The sequence below is a fragment of the Archocentrus centrarchus genome, chromosome 6 (genome assembly GCF_007364275.1).
Source record: "Archocentrus centrarchus isolate MPI-CPG fArcCen1 chromosome 6, fArcCen1, whole genome shotgun sequence".
Lineage (NCBI taxonomy): Eukaryota > Metazoa > Chordata > Actinopteri > Cichliformes > Cichlidae > Archocentrus > Archocentrus centrarchus.
In genome coordinates, this window is record NC_044351.1 from 29,492,932 (window position 1) to 29,514,601 (window position 21,670).

The 21,670-nt window shown below is 40.0% G+C and overlaps 1 protein-coding gene across 3 annotated transcripts in view; it reads right to left on the reverse strand.

The window, feature by feature from the left end:
- LOC115782125 (solute carrier family 66 member 2) overlaps nt 1–21,670 on the reverse strand; it is a 52,338-nt gene that overhangs the window by 14,679 nt on the left and 15,989 nt on the right. For all 3 annotated transcript variants that reach the window (XM_030732152.1, XM_030732151.1, XM_030732154.1), the window contains exon 4: nt 7,241–7,457. In XM_030732152.1, coding sequence (XP_030588012.1) covers nt 7,241–7,457 — 217 coding nt within the window. The remainder of the gene's footprint in view (nt 1–7,240; nt 7,458–21,670) is intronic.

Genomic DNA, 21,670 nt, shown 5'->3' on the forward strand with positions numbered 1-21,670 from the left:
CTGGTACCTGCAAAACACCAGTTTCTAGATCAGCAGTGAAGAGTTGGAAGGGAACATATTTTAGGCTGACCAATAAAAGCTAAACGATGGACAAAAAACCAAAAACACTGGGGGAAATTAAGTTTTTTGGTTATTTTGATACAATAATCAATCTCCAGATGCTCCACTTTTGCTATTGTTTCTTTAAATCAGCACAACAGTTTTCAGCTATGCTAAATAAATGGAAAAGAGTTTTAACACAACGTACCTTTTGAACATTGGAATGATACATACTAAAAAAAGAAAAGAAAAAAAAAGACCAAATCCTTCTTCTCTAAATGCAAATAACAAATAGAAAATGTTCTCAGGTAAAAAGAACTGTAAGAGCCAGAATTATTGTCTCATCTTATCGTTTGGCTTTGATGATGTTATCACCTATGTACATGTACTGGTACATGTACATGTACCAGTACATGTACATAGGTGATAACATCATCAATGTACATGACTGGTAAATGATTTTCAAATTGTGCTCAAGGTCAAGGTAAAGGTCTCATTTGTTTTAGCGGCAATAACCTGTGAATTGTGATCGATTGTGAGTCAGACGAGCTCACAATCGATCAATGGCTTTATCAAATCTTCTATCACTAGGTGGCAACAGCATATAAACACAACATAGAGTGCCAACATCACACTTGTTGGTTCCTCTGGGATATAAAAGTCTAATACACAGGTCACAAATTGCTTAGCGGTCATAGCACTGTCTGCATCATGTCCCCAGGGGCCAGACTGTAAAGGTAAAGGTACTGGTTGAAATGGCTTCGAGGTAATGGCTGCGGTCCTATTACCATCCCCAGTAGGACTGGCATTAATACTTGAACGGTGTTACCCTGAACTGAAAGCCAGAAACAAGGTGTTAGATGTGAATGTGTAAGAGAAAGTGTGATGAAGATGGGGACTAGATGCTGAAGATGCATCACAAATGGGACAGGTCTTTAACTTAGTCTTTTGAACTCTATTGAATTAAGGTAGTTTCGCTCCTGTTGTCACATTCATGACAATAAAGAATGGTAAATTTAATTTATAGAAAAAATAGAAAATGGGTAGAGGAAAGACCAGCACTGCATTTGTCTGCATACTTTACTGTCACTGAGACCAGCTACCTCAGTGTTCCCTTTACTGTCACTGAGTGACATTGTGAAGGTTGAAAGCTTTGGTGCAGAGCTAGGAAAGGAGAATGGGACAGGAAGCAAAATAGATAAACTTTAATGAGACGAAAGAAAAAACAGGCACAGTCCCCAGGCAGCTGAGCACAGAGCACTGAGCAATCATTCACACACACAAACATTGTTTATATGAAAACAAATAGCAACTCTTCCATTCAGTTGCAGCATCCACCTGAGTAATGAAGGGTTTTAAAAAGCAGAGCGGGCGACAGCTTAATTCAACAACCAAACACTATCAGATGTAAACCTGAGAACTTTATACAGTTAGTGTTTAATGAACAACAATAAACTGATTTGTTCTTAGACTACAAAAGCACATAATATTGACAATTACACGAGTTCCACTTGTTTGAGTCATACAAATAACCCAGTCTGATGCAAAATATCTAAGGCTGCTTTCACACCTGTATATAAACCATGGCTGTGGCCACCCAGTAGTTTGTGGGCTACTGTTCTGGTTTGGCACTTGGCTGTTGCTGTGCTGTTTTCTGTTTTTTTGAAACTGTACACATGAAAAGTGGCTCTCACTGATAATCTGATGACTCTATGCACACACACGTTAGTAACTTGTCAGTCACAAAGTAGCCAAGCACTGAACCGTAACCTGCTATATACTCCAGGCTATTTTGTGTTATGGGATAATAATACGAAACGATTACCATTATTGGATGAAGAAGTTTGGAAAGTTAGCATTTAAGAACATAAACCAGAAAAGGTTTACTGAGGTCATAACTGAAGTGACAAGTAGGGTACCACCTGCTTGCCTGTTGGCTGAAAGAATGCAGGTTTGAGGCATCTGTGCACTGGCCTCATTATCTGTCACAGTAGCTATTTCCATATTTTTAAGATAGTTGACTCATTAAAAGCAAACCATGAGGTGTAATCATGAATGCACTGACTCAATGATAAATATCTAGTATTTTTCTAGTACTAAGTATCTATTCAGTATCTAGTATTATTCTAGCATGGTGTGCACATTTCCTCCTCCAATTTTTTTATTCTTGGATTCCAATACTGTAGCTTTTCATAACTTACAGTTGAAAATGGTCTTTATCTCGTATTTGGCCTTGTCTGACACAAATAAAAGAAAAAAATTAAGCTCCCTTCTCCTCCCTTTAAGCCAACTTTCTTCTGACTGGCTGCCCCCACAAACAGAAGGTCTGAGTAGCTGAAGGCTAGGGCTGCTGTACTCTTTCTCTGACATTATACAGATCCAAAAATGGAAAAGCTGTCTGAAACTGAGAGCTTAGGAGCTGCCTGAATGCTGAACTTTTGGCTTTTGAATTCAACCCAAAATACGTATCATAGATGTCATGGATTTACAAATTGTGATGGGCAAGTCGGCAGGACGCTCCATGGATTATGATGTTTGCAGACAGCATTGTGATCTGTAGTGAGAGCAGGGAGCAGAGAGCCTGGAGAGGTGAAGGCATGCTCTGGAGAAAAGAGGAATGAAAGTCAGCAGAACCAAGACAGAATACGCGTGTGTCAGTGAGAGGGAGACAGGTGGAAAGGTGCCGATGCAAGGAGTAGAAACAGTGAAGGTGAGTTTAAATACCTGGGGTCAACCATCCAAAGCAATGGGCAGTGCAGAAGAGAGGTGAAGAAGTGAGTGTAGGGAGGGTGGAGTGGGTGGAGAGTGTCGGGGTGATCTGTGACGGAAAAATAATAGCAAGAAGGAATGAAAGGGAAGGTTTACAAGACGGTAGTGAGACCTGCTGTGATGTATAGTTTGGAGACAGGAGGCCAAGCTGGAAATGGCAGGGCTGAGGATGTTCAGATTTTCATTAGGAGTCACCAGGATGGACAGGATTAGAAACGAGCACATCAGATGGACAGCTCAGTTTAGAGACAAAGTTTGAGAGGTGAGGTTGAGATGGTCTGGATGTGCAGAGGAGGAATGGCATTTATATTGGGCAAAGGATGTTGAAGATGGAGCTGCCACGCAGGAGGAAAAGAGGAAGACCACAGAGAAGATTCATGGATGTAGTGAAAGAGGACATGCAGAGGGTTGATGTGACAGAAGAAGATGCTAGGCAGGCAGATGATCTTCTGTGGTAAACCCAGGAGAGATCAGCCCAAAGAAGGAGGAGGAGGTTGAGCAGAAGAAGAAAAAGAAAAGAAGAGATCTCACAGGTTTAATTAAGTTTTTTTGACTGCATAAACAAACACCAGTTAAGATATTAAATTCAAGTAGCACAGAGATTTTTTGGGGGGGACAACATTAAGTACAACATGAACTTCCAGTCATGGTGACCTTTCATCTAACTATAGTACCATCCTACAGTGTTCTTTTTTCTAATCAGCAATTCCCCTCAATTTTAAACTTGCTTTCAAACCATTTTCACCGATTTGGAGCTTCCAGCTTGTCTCTTGACACCTGACACTAATTAGATTTTTGCTAATGCCATTAACGCTGCGGATTCATGCTTTTTCAAACCTACACTTAATTTTTCTTGCCAAACAGTCAGGTTTTTCTACACCTCATCCAGTTTTCTGCTTTTTTATTGTATTTTTCCATCACTAATTTGCCCCATTCTCATTTCCCTAAAGTAACAGAATGAGTGGGAATGCACAAATGGAGAAAAATGCTGAAAGTGGCCTGGCAGCATAATTAAAGTTTTATCATATACACTAGAAAACTACGTCTTTTATTCTCTGCTCCGCTTTTCCATGCATCTGTTTGAAGGTGCTCATTTGGGTGATCTGGAAAAGGTGAGCAGTCCTTTATGAAACAGATCCATACACCTCAGTAATAGGGCTCATGGGAATCTGACTGCACAAAAACAAGCAACTGTTACACATGGGATAACATGAGAGGAAGTGCTGATTACGTGCCACACTGTCATGTGGAAAACAGTGTTTTTAAGTGTGTTTAAGAAATTGGAAAATCTTCAAGTATGCATCTTGAGGGATGAATTTTCTAAAACAAGTGCCATCTGTGCTGTTTCCAGCCATCACCAACATTTGTACAATTAGGCCACCAATATCTATACTATAAAATATTCCTGTTGAAAATTCATAATTTTCTGGAATGATCCATGCAATATTGTGCAGTATTATTCTATAATTAATGTATAAAAGTGACAGCATTTTTATTTATTTATTTGTTGTTTTTTTTGTTTAGGGAATTGATGTTCCCAACTTTTTGGATGTCCACCAAACCTTTGGTGTGATGTTCAGGTTCAAGCCCAGTGCACGCTGAGATCATGCCAAATGCGGTAAACCACTGGGAAAGAACGGTTAATCATAAATCCACTACAGCTTGAAAATGCAATCAGACTTTATTGTCATTTACTGTTGGCAGGTATAATATAGTTTGTGTAGGCAGTTATGGAAAATATGAATGGCAACTTGAAGTGGAAGTGGTATGTGAAGATGTACAATATACAGCAAATGACACCTCTGTTACTGTGTCACTCAATGCAGTGAAAGTGGCGTCTCTTATAGGAAATCATTCATAGCACCAGCATGAAACATGCCCCCTTTCACCTCTAAACACACTAAAAGATAGCTAAATAATGCATGATGCTGGAGTAATATACTGCAAACTATAATGCAGATATTTATGCTGCAAAATCAGTCGGTTTGGGCTATTCTAAATTTTGAAAATATTTAAGGGAAATCTGTATGAGGTCAAAATATCCTTTATCAGTCTACTTGATTACTAATAATCAGTATTGGCCCATTAAATAAAAAAAATGCATACAACAAAAGAGCAGGTCAAACAGACCTACCCACCCATCCACACACAGACATATTATATATCCATTATGCATTTGTGAGTTGCTACTTCCAACTGATGTCACTGTAAGTTTCCAATTTTATCCCTTCTTTTTCCATCACATTCCCCTGCTATGAATGTTAACTGACTTCAATACTTCCTGAAAACCTAATAAAAAGATGGTAGTTGTCTCCTACAGATTAAAAGTAAAAAAAGAAAATAAAAGTTATTTTCAGAAGAGACTGACCAGCAAAGCATGAAAATGCATATTAATAAATGCACACGCACACACACACACATGCGCACGTGCGCGCGCGCGCGCGCACACACACACACACACACACACACACACACACACACACACACACACGCACACACACACACACACACACAGACACAGTTGTTGCACTAACAATAGACATAATGAGGAAATAATGATCATAATTAGCATGAGTTTCTGTGTCATCGGGGGTGTAATTGATCTCACAGTCATCTACCTGAGAGGCTAATAAGCATGCTCATTGACCTTTACTCACTCTGACACAATCTTAACTGGATAATGAAAGCTGCAGGTTTTGTTTGCCTCCCTTCCGCCTTCACCTTCCACTTTCTCTTCATTCAAGGTGACCTTGAATCTATGAATTCTAAGTGAGTGCAACCTAAACCTAAGGAATAACCTTCAAATCTAGCATTTAATAATAATACTATAACATAACTTGTAAGGGATCTCTTGAATCCTTTACTCAACAGTATTACTGGCAGTAGTGCTAATTTTAATAGTGTCAGTGAAACACACTGATAACTGTCACTCATAATTTCTGTCTGTCGAGCCCTTAACCAGACGGAGATCATTTTGTCACAGCACTGATTTAGTTTGAATCTCTTGGAGAAAATGTGTGTTTGCTTTTGTTACATTTCAGTCATTTGATTTTGTTAGTTTTAGTCAACAAAACTAAAAACGTTAAGTCTAGCTTCATCAGTGACGTTTTAGATATCTGACTAAATCTAATACTAATACATGCTAATACATCCACCTTACCTGCATTACACTGTATATAGCCTTATCAGAGCAACATTACATTTCATTTAATTCATTTTAATTATGAACAGTGTTCTACCATTACAAAATTAGTGCAAATTAGCAAGTCAAAAACCATCAAAACTGAAGAGGGTGCAAATAGGCTGCTAACCAAACTAATACAGTGTAAGTGCTGGTTTTATGCATGAGTATCTGTCTGGAAACAGCTTGGCAGTTCAGCTCAATGGGAGGCAGATGAAAGACAACATGTTTTTGATAATCTTCTATTAGAAACTAATGCAGACTGTGTGAGGTCTGGCAGGTTGAGACAACAGATCTCAGCATCATTCATCTTACTTTAAAAAGTATCTTGGCTGTCTGTAAAACGAGACACATTCTGCTATGCGTCTTGCATTAGGATTCTCCTCCTGCCTCAGCTCAGATACTCAGTTCTGTTAAGTTCTGCTCTGTTTCATCTAAATACCAGTATCCTTGAAGACCGGAAATATGTCAGACTCTTCACTGAGTCCTCATCAGACGTGCAGGGTGAGGACTCATGAAGAGCTACAGGACACAGCCAAAGCTTAAGCACCAACCTCCACCTGTGCTGATTACACACTTGTTCTGACAACCTCTCTTCCTCTTATTCCAAATAAATGAACACTTGTACCAGCAACTTTCACAGCCAAGTGGGACACAAAATAAGGCATGCTGTTGTTTTAGCTTTAAAGTCGGGACAATTTGAAGAAAACTGTGTGCAGATTTTAGTAAACTGTGTTTGGATAATTTTCTCTGACAGAAAAACTCCTAGAAGGCTAGCTGCACAAAAAAAAGGTGTGTCCACACCAAAGCCTCTGCAGTGTCACAAAAGTGACACTGCAGAGGCTTTGGTGCCTTCTTTGTGCCTGTTAGTAGTTAGTAGTCAAAAGACTAGTAAGAAAAAAAAAATGATTGGTTTGATTTTTTTTTTTTTTCCCATTTATTGGTTTTGAAAATTCGTCTTTTATTTGTTAAAGAAAAATAAAAGTGATTTTGTTGTATCTGTTGTCATAAAATAATTCAAAATTGAAAAAAAAAAACAGTTTTCATTGATGAAATTAAGATGTCTTTGACTTGCAGTTTTCTTTTTCATATAGACTCCAATAGCTATAAATGACCTTATTAGTATAACTTGTTCATGAGGATATAAATTACTTGAACTGCCTGAGGCAGTATTGCAGTGTGCCTCTGTATGCCAGTGTGAGTACAGTGAGCTTTCTGCAGAGCTCTGTTTGACCTTGGAGCGTGCTGTACCTCATGCCTTTTGTGGAGCGATTGTGGAAGTTTTGCAGTAGCTGCGGAATGCCCAGCATAGCCTCGAACATCACAGCCAGCGAGCCCAGCGTCTCCACAAACACTGCGGAGTCCAGCAGCAGGAGGGTGATGACTGCACACAAGACAGTGAAGCTGAAGCAGAAGAGGAGGTAGTCCTCGAATGCGGTCCATTTCCAGAAGTAGTGAAAGTTCAGGTCTAGAATTGGAAGGATACAAATGCAGACAAAATTAATTTTTTTACAGGTAATCACTAGTTTTTGACAAGCAGGGTTTTCAGTCAAAAATTCTATAAATTGATGACAGGAGGAGGACAGGGAAAAGGGAAAAGAAGGCAAAGATTATTGAAAAAGAGTCTAGGAAAATTTAAAGAGCAGAAAGCAGACCAAAGAGCCAGGTGAGATGATGAAACAGAGACTCAAAGCAAGCAGGAGAAAGTCTGTGTATGTGTGTGTGTGTGTGTGTGTGTGTGTGTGTGTGTGTGTGTGTTGCTGAAGGGTAACAATATGCTTACATTATGTGAGCATGGGAACAGAAGAGTGACTGAGACCGGTGAGGACTGAAAGCACTGAGGGCAATATAGAGCAAAAAAGAAGGCAGAAGGAAAGTGCAGGGATGAGAACATTTCATTAACGGATGCATAGAAATTGTGCAAAGACGGCAGTCTTAAATCAATACTGAGCGCATGTATAAGTGAATGGAACAAAGAAAAATGAGATACTCAAAAGCTTTAATGTTTCTATTACTTTGGAATAAGCTGGCCTTTGGTAAGGCCAGACTATACATTTAAAATTATTACTTAAACCTTTTCACTGACATAACCCTGTTTATCATTTGTGCTTTACAATTTAGAGAAAAATCAGAAGACCACAGCTTTTGTTAGTTCACAAAACCATCTGAAGAAAAAAGAAAGTCAGTGTGACAGAGAAACAGAATTGAACAAACATGTCTACCTATCAATTTCTGTCCTGTCATCTTCAGTAACAGTGAGTCCCCCGCATGTTTCAGAAAGAAATCTTATGAGCCGGAACATTAGGCCCACTACATCTGAATTCCCATCAACCAGAGGCCATCTTATCAATGGACCATTACATGAGATGATGGACAATCTCTCATTGCTTATGTATGACCATTGAGCTATGGAAAACTGGCTGACATCAGCTAAAGGGGATTGATTGCTAAATAAGAGCGCATTAGTTAGTGTGGTGAGTGAAGCATGATGCATGCTGAGAAGCACCGGACTTCTCCATGTGAGGCAGATACTTTTCACTCTTCCAACTACACAGGCTGCATTTTTGAAATTCTGAAATCTGCAGTCAAAAGACCTCAAATATTAGCAGCAGGTGAGATGTAGGTCACTTCGGGCTGAAGCATTTTTCTTATTGTTGATAAATAAATAAATAAATAATCTATTTTTCGACTGCAGCATTTAATCAGCCACAAAATGTCTGACTAAATGCTGTCAGTTGTCTGTGTCAAATGATAATAATAATAATAATAACTTAGCTTTTCAAAAAACCCAAGGACACTTTAAAAAAAAAAAAAAAAGTCGATTGAAGAGGTTGATTTTTTTTTTCCTTGAACTGTTTGAATCATGTATTCTGTCCTTGTCTCTACTGTGAACTACTGGATGAACTGAAAACAATGATTAGTTAAAAAGAAGCCAAAATATGAAAATCCCTCTCACACAACTACACAGAGGCAAGGTAAGGTAGGCCAAGGTCTTCAAAATGTATTTTTGTTCAAGCAAGATGCTAAAAACACAGAAAATCCATTTAAACTGACATAAAAGAAAGAAAAGTAGGATTTTTTTTTTTGTCAAATATATTCTCAATTTAATTAATCTTTTAAGAACTAATTAATCAGGACTTGTACTTCGGGTGGAATTAATAATTTAGTATGCTGCGCTCCGCTAAAATATTTACTTTGTGTAAAGATTAGTTAGCTAAACTTAAAATGAATCAAGTCCATTTAATTTCATCATCGTCATAGTATACACCCTCCACCCCTAGACTATTCAATCAAATAAGGAAAAACACTGAAAGAAACTTAAGGAAGAGCAACAGAGAAACTGACAAACTTCAGGTATCAGTCCAAAAACAAAGCCATGGTTTTGTTACCACAATAAACTTTGTACTCTTACTGTGTGCCTAATTAGGGACAACAAATTGAGTTATAACTACTGTCAGTAACAGACAAATGTATATGCAGGTATCATAAGTTATCATATCTTCCTGACACCCAAATGTAAACAAATGCCTCCACCTGGAACACTCACTATTTACACTTCATATGACAGGAAGAGCAAATAGTGGATGGAAATTATTGATGCAGTTACGTAATGGGAAAAAAAAATCTTGACCCAAGATGCAACATCCCAGGTAAAATATATTTTTCACCTTTATTATGTGACAATATTGTGTAGGCTGCTGAAGAGTTATAAGGTTACTTCAGTTATTGTTAAAGTGTTAAGCAGCACACTTAAAATGTCCAGGGGAGAAAAAAAAAAAAAACTGCCTGGCTACTTTTGTGCTTACAGTTGACTTATTCTGTCACTACTATTGCACTACAGTGCAGCAACTGGGACCTTGTCTCAGTAGAGTCACACTTAAAATTAGGAACTGTGTCATCATTTACAGTAGCTCATTGGAAAAGAAGGATGGAAAATGCTCTTCTGAAAGCATCAATAAAATGTTCTTGAGTGTATATTCTTTTCAGTACCCTCAGAAATATTGTTATCGCAAATTTTCTTGAAACAATGTGATATAATTTTTTAGGCTATAATGTCAATATCAAGGTCATCTCTTTGCACACCTCAGGAATGCTTCAGTATGGCTGCTTTAGATTTGGTACACCTGTCATATTTGGTATATAACACCCCCCCCCCCCCCCCCCCCCCCCCCCCCCCCCCCCCAAAAAAAAGTGGATTTTTATGGGTGGAATTGCAGAATTTTGTGATCACAATTTGATGAGATGCATCACTGTTGCTTTTCTTGGTAGCAGTGAAATGCATCGCAGTTACAATCGCAGCAAATTTCTCTGTTTCACTCAAAGAGAAACATTTTTAGTTTTAAGTGCTTCTCTATCTGAACAGTGACTTTTCCTATTCTAACATTACACATGATACATGCGGTCACACACAATAAGCATGCACATACATCAAACACCTGACTGGGACATTTTTGATTCCATTCCAATGAGCCGCATCTGCTGTTGCATCTTGGGACAGACAGAGTGAAACATCTTGCAACAAGTGCAGCACGGCCTGTTTGTGGCAAACAGCAAATGTGATTAATGACTTTATTATAACGAGCCGCAATAGACACATCACCCACAGCTGACACACACAACACACCCGCACACACTTCTCAGCTCTCTTACACACATATGACAGGACAAATATCGCCTCTCTGGACAGACTTATGTCTTTCATCACAAACTATGACATGAACAGAAGCCAAGAGCTTGAGACAGAAAACACTTCTGAATTTTTAATGAATAAGATTACCAATCTAGGATCTAATATTGCACTATATAATAATGATTTACTTATTTCAGTCGCATTCTTGCTTGTGTTGGATCAGTTTGGATCCATCTTCCTGTTAGCTTTAATTAAGCTGAACCCCTTACATATCCTTACTTCTGTAATTGGACCATGGAATAAATACTTGTTGGGTCCCAACTTGATTTAAACAGTCTTTGAATTTTAGGACCCATAATAAATAATTAAAGTTTTTTTCCAGCAGCCTTCCAGTCATTTTAAAACATAATAGCATTTGTGATGTTCATCAGTCTGGCTTCAGTCAGTCGGTCAGTCACAGTATTGACTTTCAGAAGTTTTTATTGCTCCCTAACTCTTAAGTAATTTTGGTCACTCTACTTTCATTGTATTGCTTGAACTCGGGGTTTCATCCTATATAGTGGACTCTGCAATTTTGATCTCTCATCTGAGGGACTGCTCTAAATTGGTTGAAGTCTTTTATCGGGCTGCTGAATCCTTTTCCATCAGCGCTGGTGATTAGCCCTCTCAAGCAGCCCTTTTGACCTGTGGTGTAATTCAAAGGATCTCTTTTTACAGCACATGCCACCTCTTGCATAAATAATTAAAATAAGTAATATTAAAAATACTATTGCCTAGCATTTTTATAATGAATCACTCAAACATACTTAAAGATGAAAGCTGGCACTGAATATTATTTAATATCCTCAAGCTGTTTGGCTCTCACAAAACTTTCTCAACCTCAACAAAAATAAATTTGACATTTTGTTAATTAATTCCTCTCATGATCAGGAAGCACAACTTGCTAAAATTTTCATTTTTAGCTCAGTTCTTTGGCACCATGCTGTAAACCACATGTAAAGAATCTTGGTGTTGCTATTTTAAATTAGACATGCAGGTCAAATCTGTTGTCAGGGACTCCAGGTTAAGCTAACTGGTGTTTTCTTTAGGTCCAGACTGAACTATTGCAATGTGGTATGGGCTGCAATGAGCAAGTCACTAATACCCCATTTGGAGTCTTGACTGAAGCGTGGAACAGCTTTCCTCTTCAGATTAGGTCTTCTACCTGAGTAAGAGTATTCAAATCATGACTAAACATATCTTTCTACAATGACATTTTCAGATTAGGCCCAATTTTATCTTTTGTGCACGGTATTGTAAATGTCTAAAATAGTTACATTTGTTTGTACTATTGTCTGATTTTGTGCAGCACTTTGTTCATTGTTTATTGTGTTTCAGTGCACTACATGAATAAATGGACCTGATTCGAGCTATTGCAGCCACTGGTGCTTAACAGAGGGAGGCAGACGTGCCAGGAGAGGTGCCCTTTATCAGGAATTTAAAAGATGCTTCATTTCCTTGGGAATGAGGCCAAGGTGCTGAAGTATCAAGATGCTGACATCAGCAACAATGAGAGTAGTCAAAATCACTGTCAACTTCTCTGTGTATTGTACTTCTTTCTAAGCCTCTCACATATTCAATTTTCAATTTTCAGCTCAGCTTAACCTCAACACTCTCTTCTGCTTATCTGCAGCATGCACACCAAGATGCCAAAAATGTTCTTCTCTTGTTCTCTTACTGAAAAATGCAATCTAATTTCATCCATAAAGCAACACACCAACTTCCCCATCTTTATCCCTGCTCCCTCTCTCGTACTTCTAAAGCCTTCTATGTTTTAATAATCAAAGAGTAAAACCAAGGGGGAACAAAAAGTCACGTACGGAGTCATCTCTATTATCCTCCAGTATCTTTCTCTGACCAGTTCACCTTTTCCCTCACAATGTTTCAATCCTTTATTTATTTATTTGTTTATTTATTTATTAACAAACCTCACTGACTTCATCCACATTCCCATGGCAGCTGACCTGGGTAAATAGGACAAAACATGTGACAATGCCTTTCTCAAAGAGCTTCCTCCTTTTCTGGTGTGTGTCAAGTCCAGAGACACACTTCAAAGACCCCTGAGACTCCCAAGTGCCAGAAGGCGGAGAGCTCTCTTCCTTGACATAGAGTCTTTGTTTACACAAAGGTCATTGGAGATAAAGATAATTCAATTACTGAAAGGACCAAGAAAGCAGCCCCAAATGTGTCAATACCTGTATGTGACATTGCTCTGGGAAGATGTGCGGAGTAAGGAAAGCCTCAGCAGGATGAGCTAGGAGGTAGAACTCTAGACATCTCAATGGCAGTTTGACGCAAGCTGCACACAGGTTGGGAAAGATGATTAGAGATGGAAGTCTAGAGAATTGGAGAGGGTGACTGAGTTAAAAGGAAGAACAGTCCTGAGTCAGTCAATGAGATATATAGTACAGAGGCTAAACTAATTTCCCATCAGGCTTAGGAGGGAGAGAGTGCAGCGTTGAACTGCAAGTAGAGACAGAGACGAGAATTGACACTGACAGCTAGAGAGCTTTGAGATATGCTGACTCAGCAGTCAGTCTGTGTGTGGAACGACTTAGCTCTATGGAGTCTGCTCTGTGTATTTTAAGATGTGTGAAAGTTGCTGTTTGACATCTCTTGTAGGCTGTCTTGTTCGCTGCTCGGCTCACTGGCCTAATCTGTGGATAGATGTGACTTCTTGTGGGACATGCCAAATGGGTAAAAACTGTTATTGCTTTTCAACTTAAGACACTACAAGCAACTAACTTCCTGACCATATCCTAATCTGATCCAGAGGCTGTAGTCAATGGCCATGTCACATAATCCATGAACTGAGCCTGCAGACCAGTTTTGCTTTTTCAGTCCATAAAAACAGCACAGGCACACCAAAACACCCCCAAAACTCTTGGACAGGTTTTAATAGCAACACTACAGAAGCTTTGCAATCATTTGGATGGGCAGAAAAATCACTGAACCGTTGGAACTCTCTCGCCAACAGACTGGTTTGGGGGTGGGGGTCTTGTTTTTCCAGCGAAAACATGGCTTGGTTCACTAGCTAAACAGGTCTGAGTGAAGGCAGACAGTAAAAGGTCCACTGCTACTCCCTCTTTCTCTGCCAGCTCCCTGAATCTCTGAATAATGCAAATGCCCCTAAAATAATGCTCACTCATTAAGATACAGTTAGAATGTAAAACACACTGGGTCTCTCTCTCTCTCTCTCTCACATTCACACACACACACACACACACACACACACACACACACACACACACACACACACACACACACACACACACACACACACACACACACACACACACACACAAATAAATCAATAAATAAACTACCTTCCCAGTGGATTTGCTCTCTTAAACTAGTTCAAATTTTACGTGGGATGGATGAACTTTATTATACAATGGCCCTTGGTCAGACTTTTAGTATATCTATTGAGTCAAATAAGAGTAATTTTAACTGAGCTGAAGATCATGGATTATAAAATTTACTTAAAATTCATTTTTAGTAGGGCACAGAACAATCCACAAAAAGGACAAGTAAAAAAAAGTGAAATATAAACAGAAGCACTGATTACAAAATTTTGTAATAATTCTAGAAATTACCTATAATTTTTCATATCTACCCTTATCCACGTCATCAGTTTCCTTTTTAATACACTTGAGACTCTTCTCAGTAAAGACAAATTTTTAGATGCACACAGTACACAAGAGTGGGCGTACCCCAGCACTGTTTGGAGAATGGGCTCTCTGAACTAGCAAGAGTTGGTGGTAATAAAATGAGCTATTTCTGTGACCTATTAAGTGAGTTTCTTGAGAACTTTACTATCTGTGCTCAGAAAGCAGTTGACCCATAAAGATGGAGTTTTAATTGGTGCCTCCACTTGACAAGAAAGCTCCAAGTAAACACATTCTTGTTTTGAGAATGTGAGTCACATTTAAAAAAAAAACAACAAAAAAAAAACCCAACAAAGGCCTTAAAGTAAATTGGCCCATTTTCCATAAACGTTAACAAAAATAAATAAATACAAAATGAAATGAAACTAAGAAAAACAATGAATCGGTGTAAGTTGTGAAAATGCCATTAAGGTCATTTTCATTAGGCGAAAGCAGGATTAATTAAGGGACTGCATCAGGCTGATCCTTTTAGGGACTTTGCAAAGAGGTTATATCTCAACATCATGCCTATACCACATAGGGAATTATCAAAGTGCAGTGCAATGAATGTATTCTTTTTCATTTCCAATAGCATATGTGCATGTTTAACCAAGGGTCATGGAGCATATTGTAATTGTGTTTTTTGGTTTTGATTTGTTTCTGTTGCAGCATCTTTTTGGTTTACATTTCTAATACAGTTTTCAATTCATTGCTTCAGTGCCCAATTTGTTGTAAGTATGTCCTCTATGTTAATCTTTTATATGCAGCACATTAATAAAATAATTTGTCCTATAATCCCACAGAGCACAGCAGTAGAGTCTCTCATCCTTGCCTGATCACATCTGCCAAAGCAAAAAGCCCTGTGTGCATCTCTTTATACACCATCTATTCACAGGGACACCAAGCATATTAATTTGCATAATATTCTGTGTATTAGCAAACTCATTCATGAAAAACCATCCAAGTAATGCATTCAAAAGTTGATAGTTTACAATGGCCTGCCTGAATGCCTAAGGGTGAGGGCATTGTGAGCCCTTTAACAGAGGTTTCCTGAAGGCAAATACAAAGCATGTGTCATAACCTGAAAGGCTGAAAGGTAAAATACTCATTTGGGTCCAGATTTCTGAACCTCTGTTTCACTGGGTTTAGAGATTAATTTTGCACTGTGACTTGAAACAGCAATTACTTGACTGGAAAAGCAATCAATATAATGAAAGCCATGAGATGGCTAATGATAGTGGGAAAATCATTGCTGTCAAGTTGTTGCATAGCTGTTTTCAAGTGTTGTAAAGGTGTGCTGCATATACACCGGTCTTAAGCAACTGGGTAAGGAAAACTGAATCCCCTTCTTCATGGAAATCAGTTATAGTGGAAGATGTAAAAAGAGTGGAACAAACTGACAGTTCTTTATGAACTTAGGCAGCATAAAAAGAACAGTTGACTTACCATATGTCACTGCATAACTATAAAATTAAGAGTCCATGTCTCTCCTACATGGGTTTGGATCTACTTTTGTAGCTGTTTTCACATATGTCCACCCCCACAAGAGTCTGGGAAATCAGGATGGGGCAGAAACAACATGGGAGTCTCCCATGGCAAATTGGTCTTGGGTGAGGGGCCAGACGAAGAGCAATTCCAACAACCCCTATGGAAGACATATCAAGGGAACTGTTCACCCTGCCCAGGATAGGGTTATCAGAGCCCCACCGTGGAGCCAGGCTTGGGGAGGGAGCTTCAGTGAGAGCATTTGATGGCTGGGCAATATCCCGTGGTGCCCGACTAGGTGCAGCCTACAGAGGAGACATGGGCCTGCCCTCCTGTAGGCCCACCACCCACAGGAGGTGTTGTAGGGGTCAGGTGCAATGTGTGTCAGATAGTGGCCAAGGGCAGAGGCCCTGGCAGACCGATCCCTGGCTATCGAGACTGGCTACTGGGACATGGAATTTCACCTCTCTGGTGAAGAAGGAGCCTGCGTTAGTGTGTGAGGTCAAGAGCTACCGGCTAGATATAGTCGGGCTCACCTCAATGCATGGCCTGGGCTCTGGAACCAGTCTCTTGGAGAGGGGCTGGACTCTGTTCCAATCTGGAGTTGTCCTCGGTGAGAGGTGGCTATAGCTGGGGTGGGTATTCTTGTATCCCCTCGGTTTGCTGCCTGTATGTTGGAGTTTTCACCAGTGGACTAAACGGGGGGCTTCCCTGCGTCTTTGGGCTGGGGAATGTCCAGACTGTTGTTTGCGCTTATGCACCAAATGACAGTTCAGAGTACCCACCCTGTTTGGAGTCACTGGGTGGGGTGCTCAAACGTGCTCCATCCAGTGATTCAGTTGTCCTACTGGGAGACTTCAACACTTACGTGGGCAATAACAGTGAGAGCTGGAGGGGTGTGATCGGGAGGAACAGCCTGCCTGATCTGAACCCCGATGGTGTTTTGTTATTGGACTTCTGCGCAAACCACAGTTTGTCCATAACGAACACCATGTTCGAACATAAGGATATCCACAAGTACACATGGCACCAGGACACCCTTGGTCGCAAGTCAATGATCGAGTTTGTAATTGTATCATCAGATCTGCGGCCGTATGTTCTGGACACTCAGATGAAGAGAGGAGATGAGCTGTCAACTGATCACCATCTGATGGTGAGTTGAATTAGGTGGCGGGGGAGGATGCTGGACAGACCTGGCCCCAGTCCGCGAGATCTTCATCTCTCACCTCTGACAGAACTTTGACAGCATTTCGAGGGAGGCTGAGGACATTGAGTCTAAATGGACCATGTTCCTCACCTCCATTATGGAGGCTGTTGCTCAGAGCTCCGGTTGCAAGGTGGTTGGTGCCCGTTGTGGTGGTAATCCCCGAACCAGATGGTGGTCACTGGAGGTGAAGGGAGCCATCAAGCTGAAGAAGGATCCCTATCAGGCTTGGTTGGTCTGTGGGACTCCGGAGGCAGCTGACGGGTACCAGCAGGCCAAGCGGAACGTGGCTCAGGTGGTGACCCAAAAACTTGGGTGAAGCAGTTAAACAACTCCTTGGTGGCATACCCCTGGGATAGACGACATTCGCCCAGAGTTCCTGAGGCTCTGAATGTCAGAGGGTTGTCTTGATTGACATGCCTCTGCAACATCGCGTGGTGATCTGGGGCGATGCCACTGGATTGGCAGACTGGGGTGGTGGTCCCCATCTTTAAGAAGGGGGACCGGAGGGTGTCTATTGGCGGATCACAATACTCAGCCTCCCTGGTAAGGTCTATGCCAGGGTGCTGGAAAGGAGAGTTAGTCGAACCTCGGATTCAAGAGGAACAACGCAGTTTCCGTCATGGCCGTGGAATGCTGGACCAGCTCTTTATCCTCTTAAAGACATTTGAGTGTGTGTGGAAGTTTGCCCATCCAGTCTACATGTGTTTTCTGATTCTATTCATAATTTTAATTTCTAGGCATAGCAAAGTGGAGGAAGGCTTCTGCCTTGGTGGCCTCAGAATTTCATCTCTGCTTTTTGCAGATGATGTGGTCCTGTTGGCTTCATCGGGTGGTGGCCTCCAGCTCACAGTGGAACAGTTTGCACCCGAGTGTGAAGCGGCTGGCATGAGAATTAGCACCTCTAAATCTGAGGAGCACTTCTGAAAGTGGGCAGCTTTGACCTTCCCATGATCCATGACTGTGTTTTTCCACTAGTGACTTTCCTCACTCGGTGTATGCGTTGTGCTCTCTCTAACCTTTTGATTGAGATGGGGCCTAACTAATTAGCTCTATTAGCATTAATAACTCATAGCAAAATAAAGAATAATTTTAGGACATTTAAGAGCTTCATATCAAAACATGTGCTCCTTCACTAATGGGGCAAGCTTCACACTATACATATGAAAGGAGCCACTTCTATGTGCAACTTACATTTCAGCTTCAGGTCCATTCACAGTTCTAGCATACATTCAAACTCCCACACCCTCTCCACAATCCAATCTACTTTTAATATTCATTCTTATGCTAGTGCCTTTGTCAGCTTTCCTCCCTGAAAGTCAGTGCTCACGCCTGCAGCTCTGAGATAAACAGGAGTGAGTCAGTCAGCTGTACATGCCACAGCCACAAAAGACAACCCCCATCTACACAGGCCAGCTTTCTTTCACAGGCTCTTGCAAGACTGAGGTATAATTCATAATTAGTACAATTTCATTGGGGTTGTATGACTATTTTCATTGTGTTCAAGTCACTTATAATTAGTGCAATAAATAACAGTGCATTTCAAATTAAATTAAATTTGATGCAAGAAATGGTGATAAATATACCACAGGCTGATTACTTGAGCCAATTTAAAATGCGCACCTAAAGAGGTAACAGAAACACTGATATCAGTATGATGTATTGCCGACTGACGACCAGCTTAGAGACGTAACCTAAAACCTGAGTGTCAATCATGTTGTTTTTATTCGCTGCACTTCATAATTGAAACCTATTACCTTACCTCAAAGGTATATTTTACAAGCTTATATAGAGTCTGATTGGGTAAACTCAGATATCAGACATATTGTAAGATAGAGCTGGTAGAACCAGGCTGCAATAAATGTAAAACTAACCTCAGCTGAGGTCCACGGTTGGTTCTTAGTCAGAAGGACCACTTGTGACCACTTTTTGCACCAGGTTCTCCATTATATCTGCCTTTCTTATTCTCCCTCAGACTCTTTCTGTATCTCTCCTATACTGTAAAATCCATTTGGCAGAGAAAATCAAAGATTAAGAGCCCCATGTTGGCACTGTCCTTCATTTGCCCTGATATCAGCTGTATAAGCCTCTATACCTTGCATGCCTGTTCAATCTGTAAATGCTTCAAATCTTTCTGAGATTCACAAATTTGGGTGTGTCTGCAGGTAGTCTGGCCTCGAGACACTTCAGCATGTTCTCTTTTAAGTTCATTGCTTGTTTAGACTTTGCTGTCTGCAGCAAAATAAAAGTTTGACATAGGTTCAAATAAAGTGCTGTTGTTCATCTGTTTCACACATTTTTCAAAGGTTCTACAGGCTCATGGGTGAGCAGGAATGCTTTGTTGTTGACGATGCTAGCTGATAGGCTGTCATCTAATCCTAAAAAAAAAACTAGGACCATTTCTAACATTACTAACATAAAAGACAAAAGGTCCTCAGTTTCTCAAAATTAGTCATTTTTTAATTATTTTGTTCTCAGAACCTTTAAAGACAATAACAGACTGATCTGATTCTGTGTTTTCAACAGGAGCCGAAGCAACATCAGGAGATTCAGATGAAGAAAACATCTGTGCCCTCACTTTTATTTTTTCCTCTTTGCAGACTAGCACTTTCAACCAACGCTGGCAGCTCATGCTGTCAGACTACCATGAGCCCGAGCTGTGAATACTTGTTTGATAGCAGAACATCAGAGCACAAAGCTAACACCGAGCTGACAGTGAGCTAGAAAGTCCAGGAAGGTTGACTGCACTAATTCCCATGCATGCACCTGCTGACTAAGTATAAGAACAATGACAATGTTTCCTATTGTTCTCGCTGCACTCCAGCACATTACATGAGAAATGAAAGACTAATTGTGACTTTATCATTGCTGTTTCAGTGCTATTTCATGGCATGCGGTATTACAGAGTTATTACTTTTATATAACCATTATCAGTTAAAATCATCCTTTCAGGAATCAAAAATTCACCTGTTTTGTTTTGTAATGTTCTTCCTTTTTACCAATTTATTTCATTACAGATTATTAAAAAAAACTTTAAAAGAATCTTCAGATTAAGGAAACATTATTTGATCAATTTTTAAGTGGAAAACAGATAACCTCTACATATCCTGTGCACATAAATAAATAAATCCACAAAAGAACGCAACAAAATGTCTCGGATCACTCAAGCTCCTTTCATTAAGTCTGCTGTATGGACACAGATGCAAAAGAGCTATGAAAGACTGAGTAGTTGAGTACTCCTGTTGTGGACCATGGAGTGTGTCTGATGGATGATAACTGGACACAGTGGTGATGCTGAAGCACTGAGCTGCTGTGACCTTGGTGGTGAGGATGAAGGAGTGGAGTGAATAGAACTGAAGAGGTGTAGTGTCACTGGAGCACTCTACCCACCCTAACACATGCTGTGAGAGCATGACAGAGAAAGAGAAGCATGAGATCAAATTAACTACACTTTGGCTCTCTTGTTATCTTGTCCTATCTTGACTCTTTCTGCCTCCCTCATACAGTATCTCATGGACACACAAACACCTGACAGTGATGTGGATGCACATACATAGTGCAACACCTTATTATATGCATGAGTACATAAAGTGTTTCTCCTTTTGTCTCCCCACTTCCCCACAGATTCACACACAGAGCACCTCTAATGCATTCAAAGCTAAGCTTCCCTGTGTGTGAAGGTGATCTGGTCTGATAATCAGCTGTGGACCAGATGGAAGAATTGGGAGGTCCAGATAAGGAAACAGCAACATAGGTTACCAGAAAAGTACACACTATTTATTAAGGGTTTACTAGGGCAGATGCATTATCAATGGGAGGCATTATTTCGATTCAGATAAGCAGGTGTTAATCAAAGATAAAGTGAGGAACCAAATTCAGGCGGAGCAACAGAACTATTCTTCATCTCAGACCATTGAGTATGACAAAAACTCTCATGACCAAACAATGACCTTCATAGCAAAGCTGTGTGTCATGGCATGTCTGTATATGAGGCTAAGGTTTATGTTGAAAGAAGAGTTCTGTCACATCACTTCTGGTTTCTTAATGCTGGGAATATGTATGTATGTAGATGCTCTGAGGGGAATAAAGCTGTCATAGGACGAGAGGCAGGCTGCATCCTGGACAGGTAGCCAGTCTGTCGCTAGGCTAAAACATTTTATTTGACCAAATGCAAATTTGGACCAATTACACATGAATAAACATATTGTGGTTCACATGCTTGCAAATTCAGAAAGCTGATACAGCGTGGTTAATGCTATAAATTTTTGAACAGCCCTGCATTTTTCCTGCGCTGTCACAGAGCTACGAATGAAGTCTGCATGGATCACGTAACGTGAGCAGCAGCAGGAAGAGCTCTATCTACGTCAATGCCTAACACCCAACCACTGCATAAAATGCAGGAGAACAGATTAAAGCATGAAAATATATTAAGGGATATTTTACAGTAGACTGACAAAAACAGCATTTCGTTTGTACTGTTGGACTTGTGTCAGAAGAAGAATTTAATATGTGCATGTTATCAAATGGAGTATACAATAAAGCAAGTTTTATCCTTTGTTTAATTAAGGAATCCAAATACTCAAACAGGATGTTCAAAGATCTAAAGGAATAACAAGAATCAATAACTGACAGTGTGATCTTCTGCCAGATATTACTTTATGTTAAAAAGCAAGGCA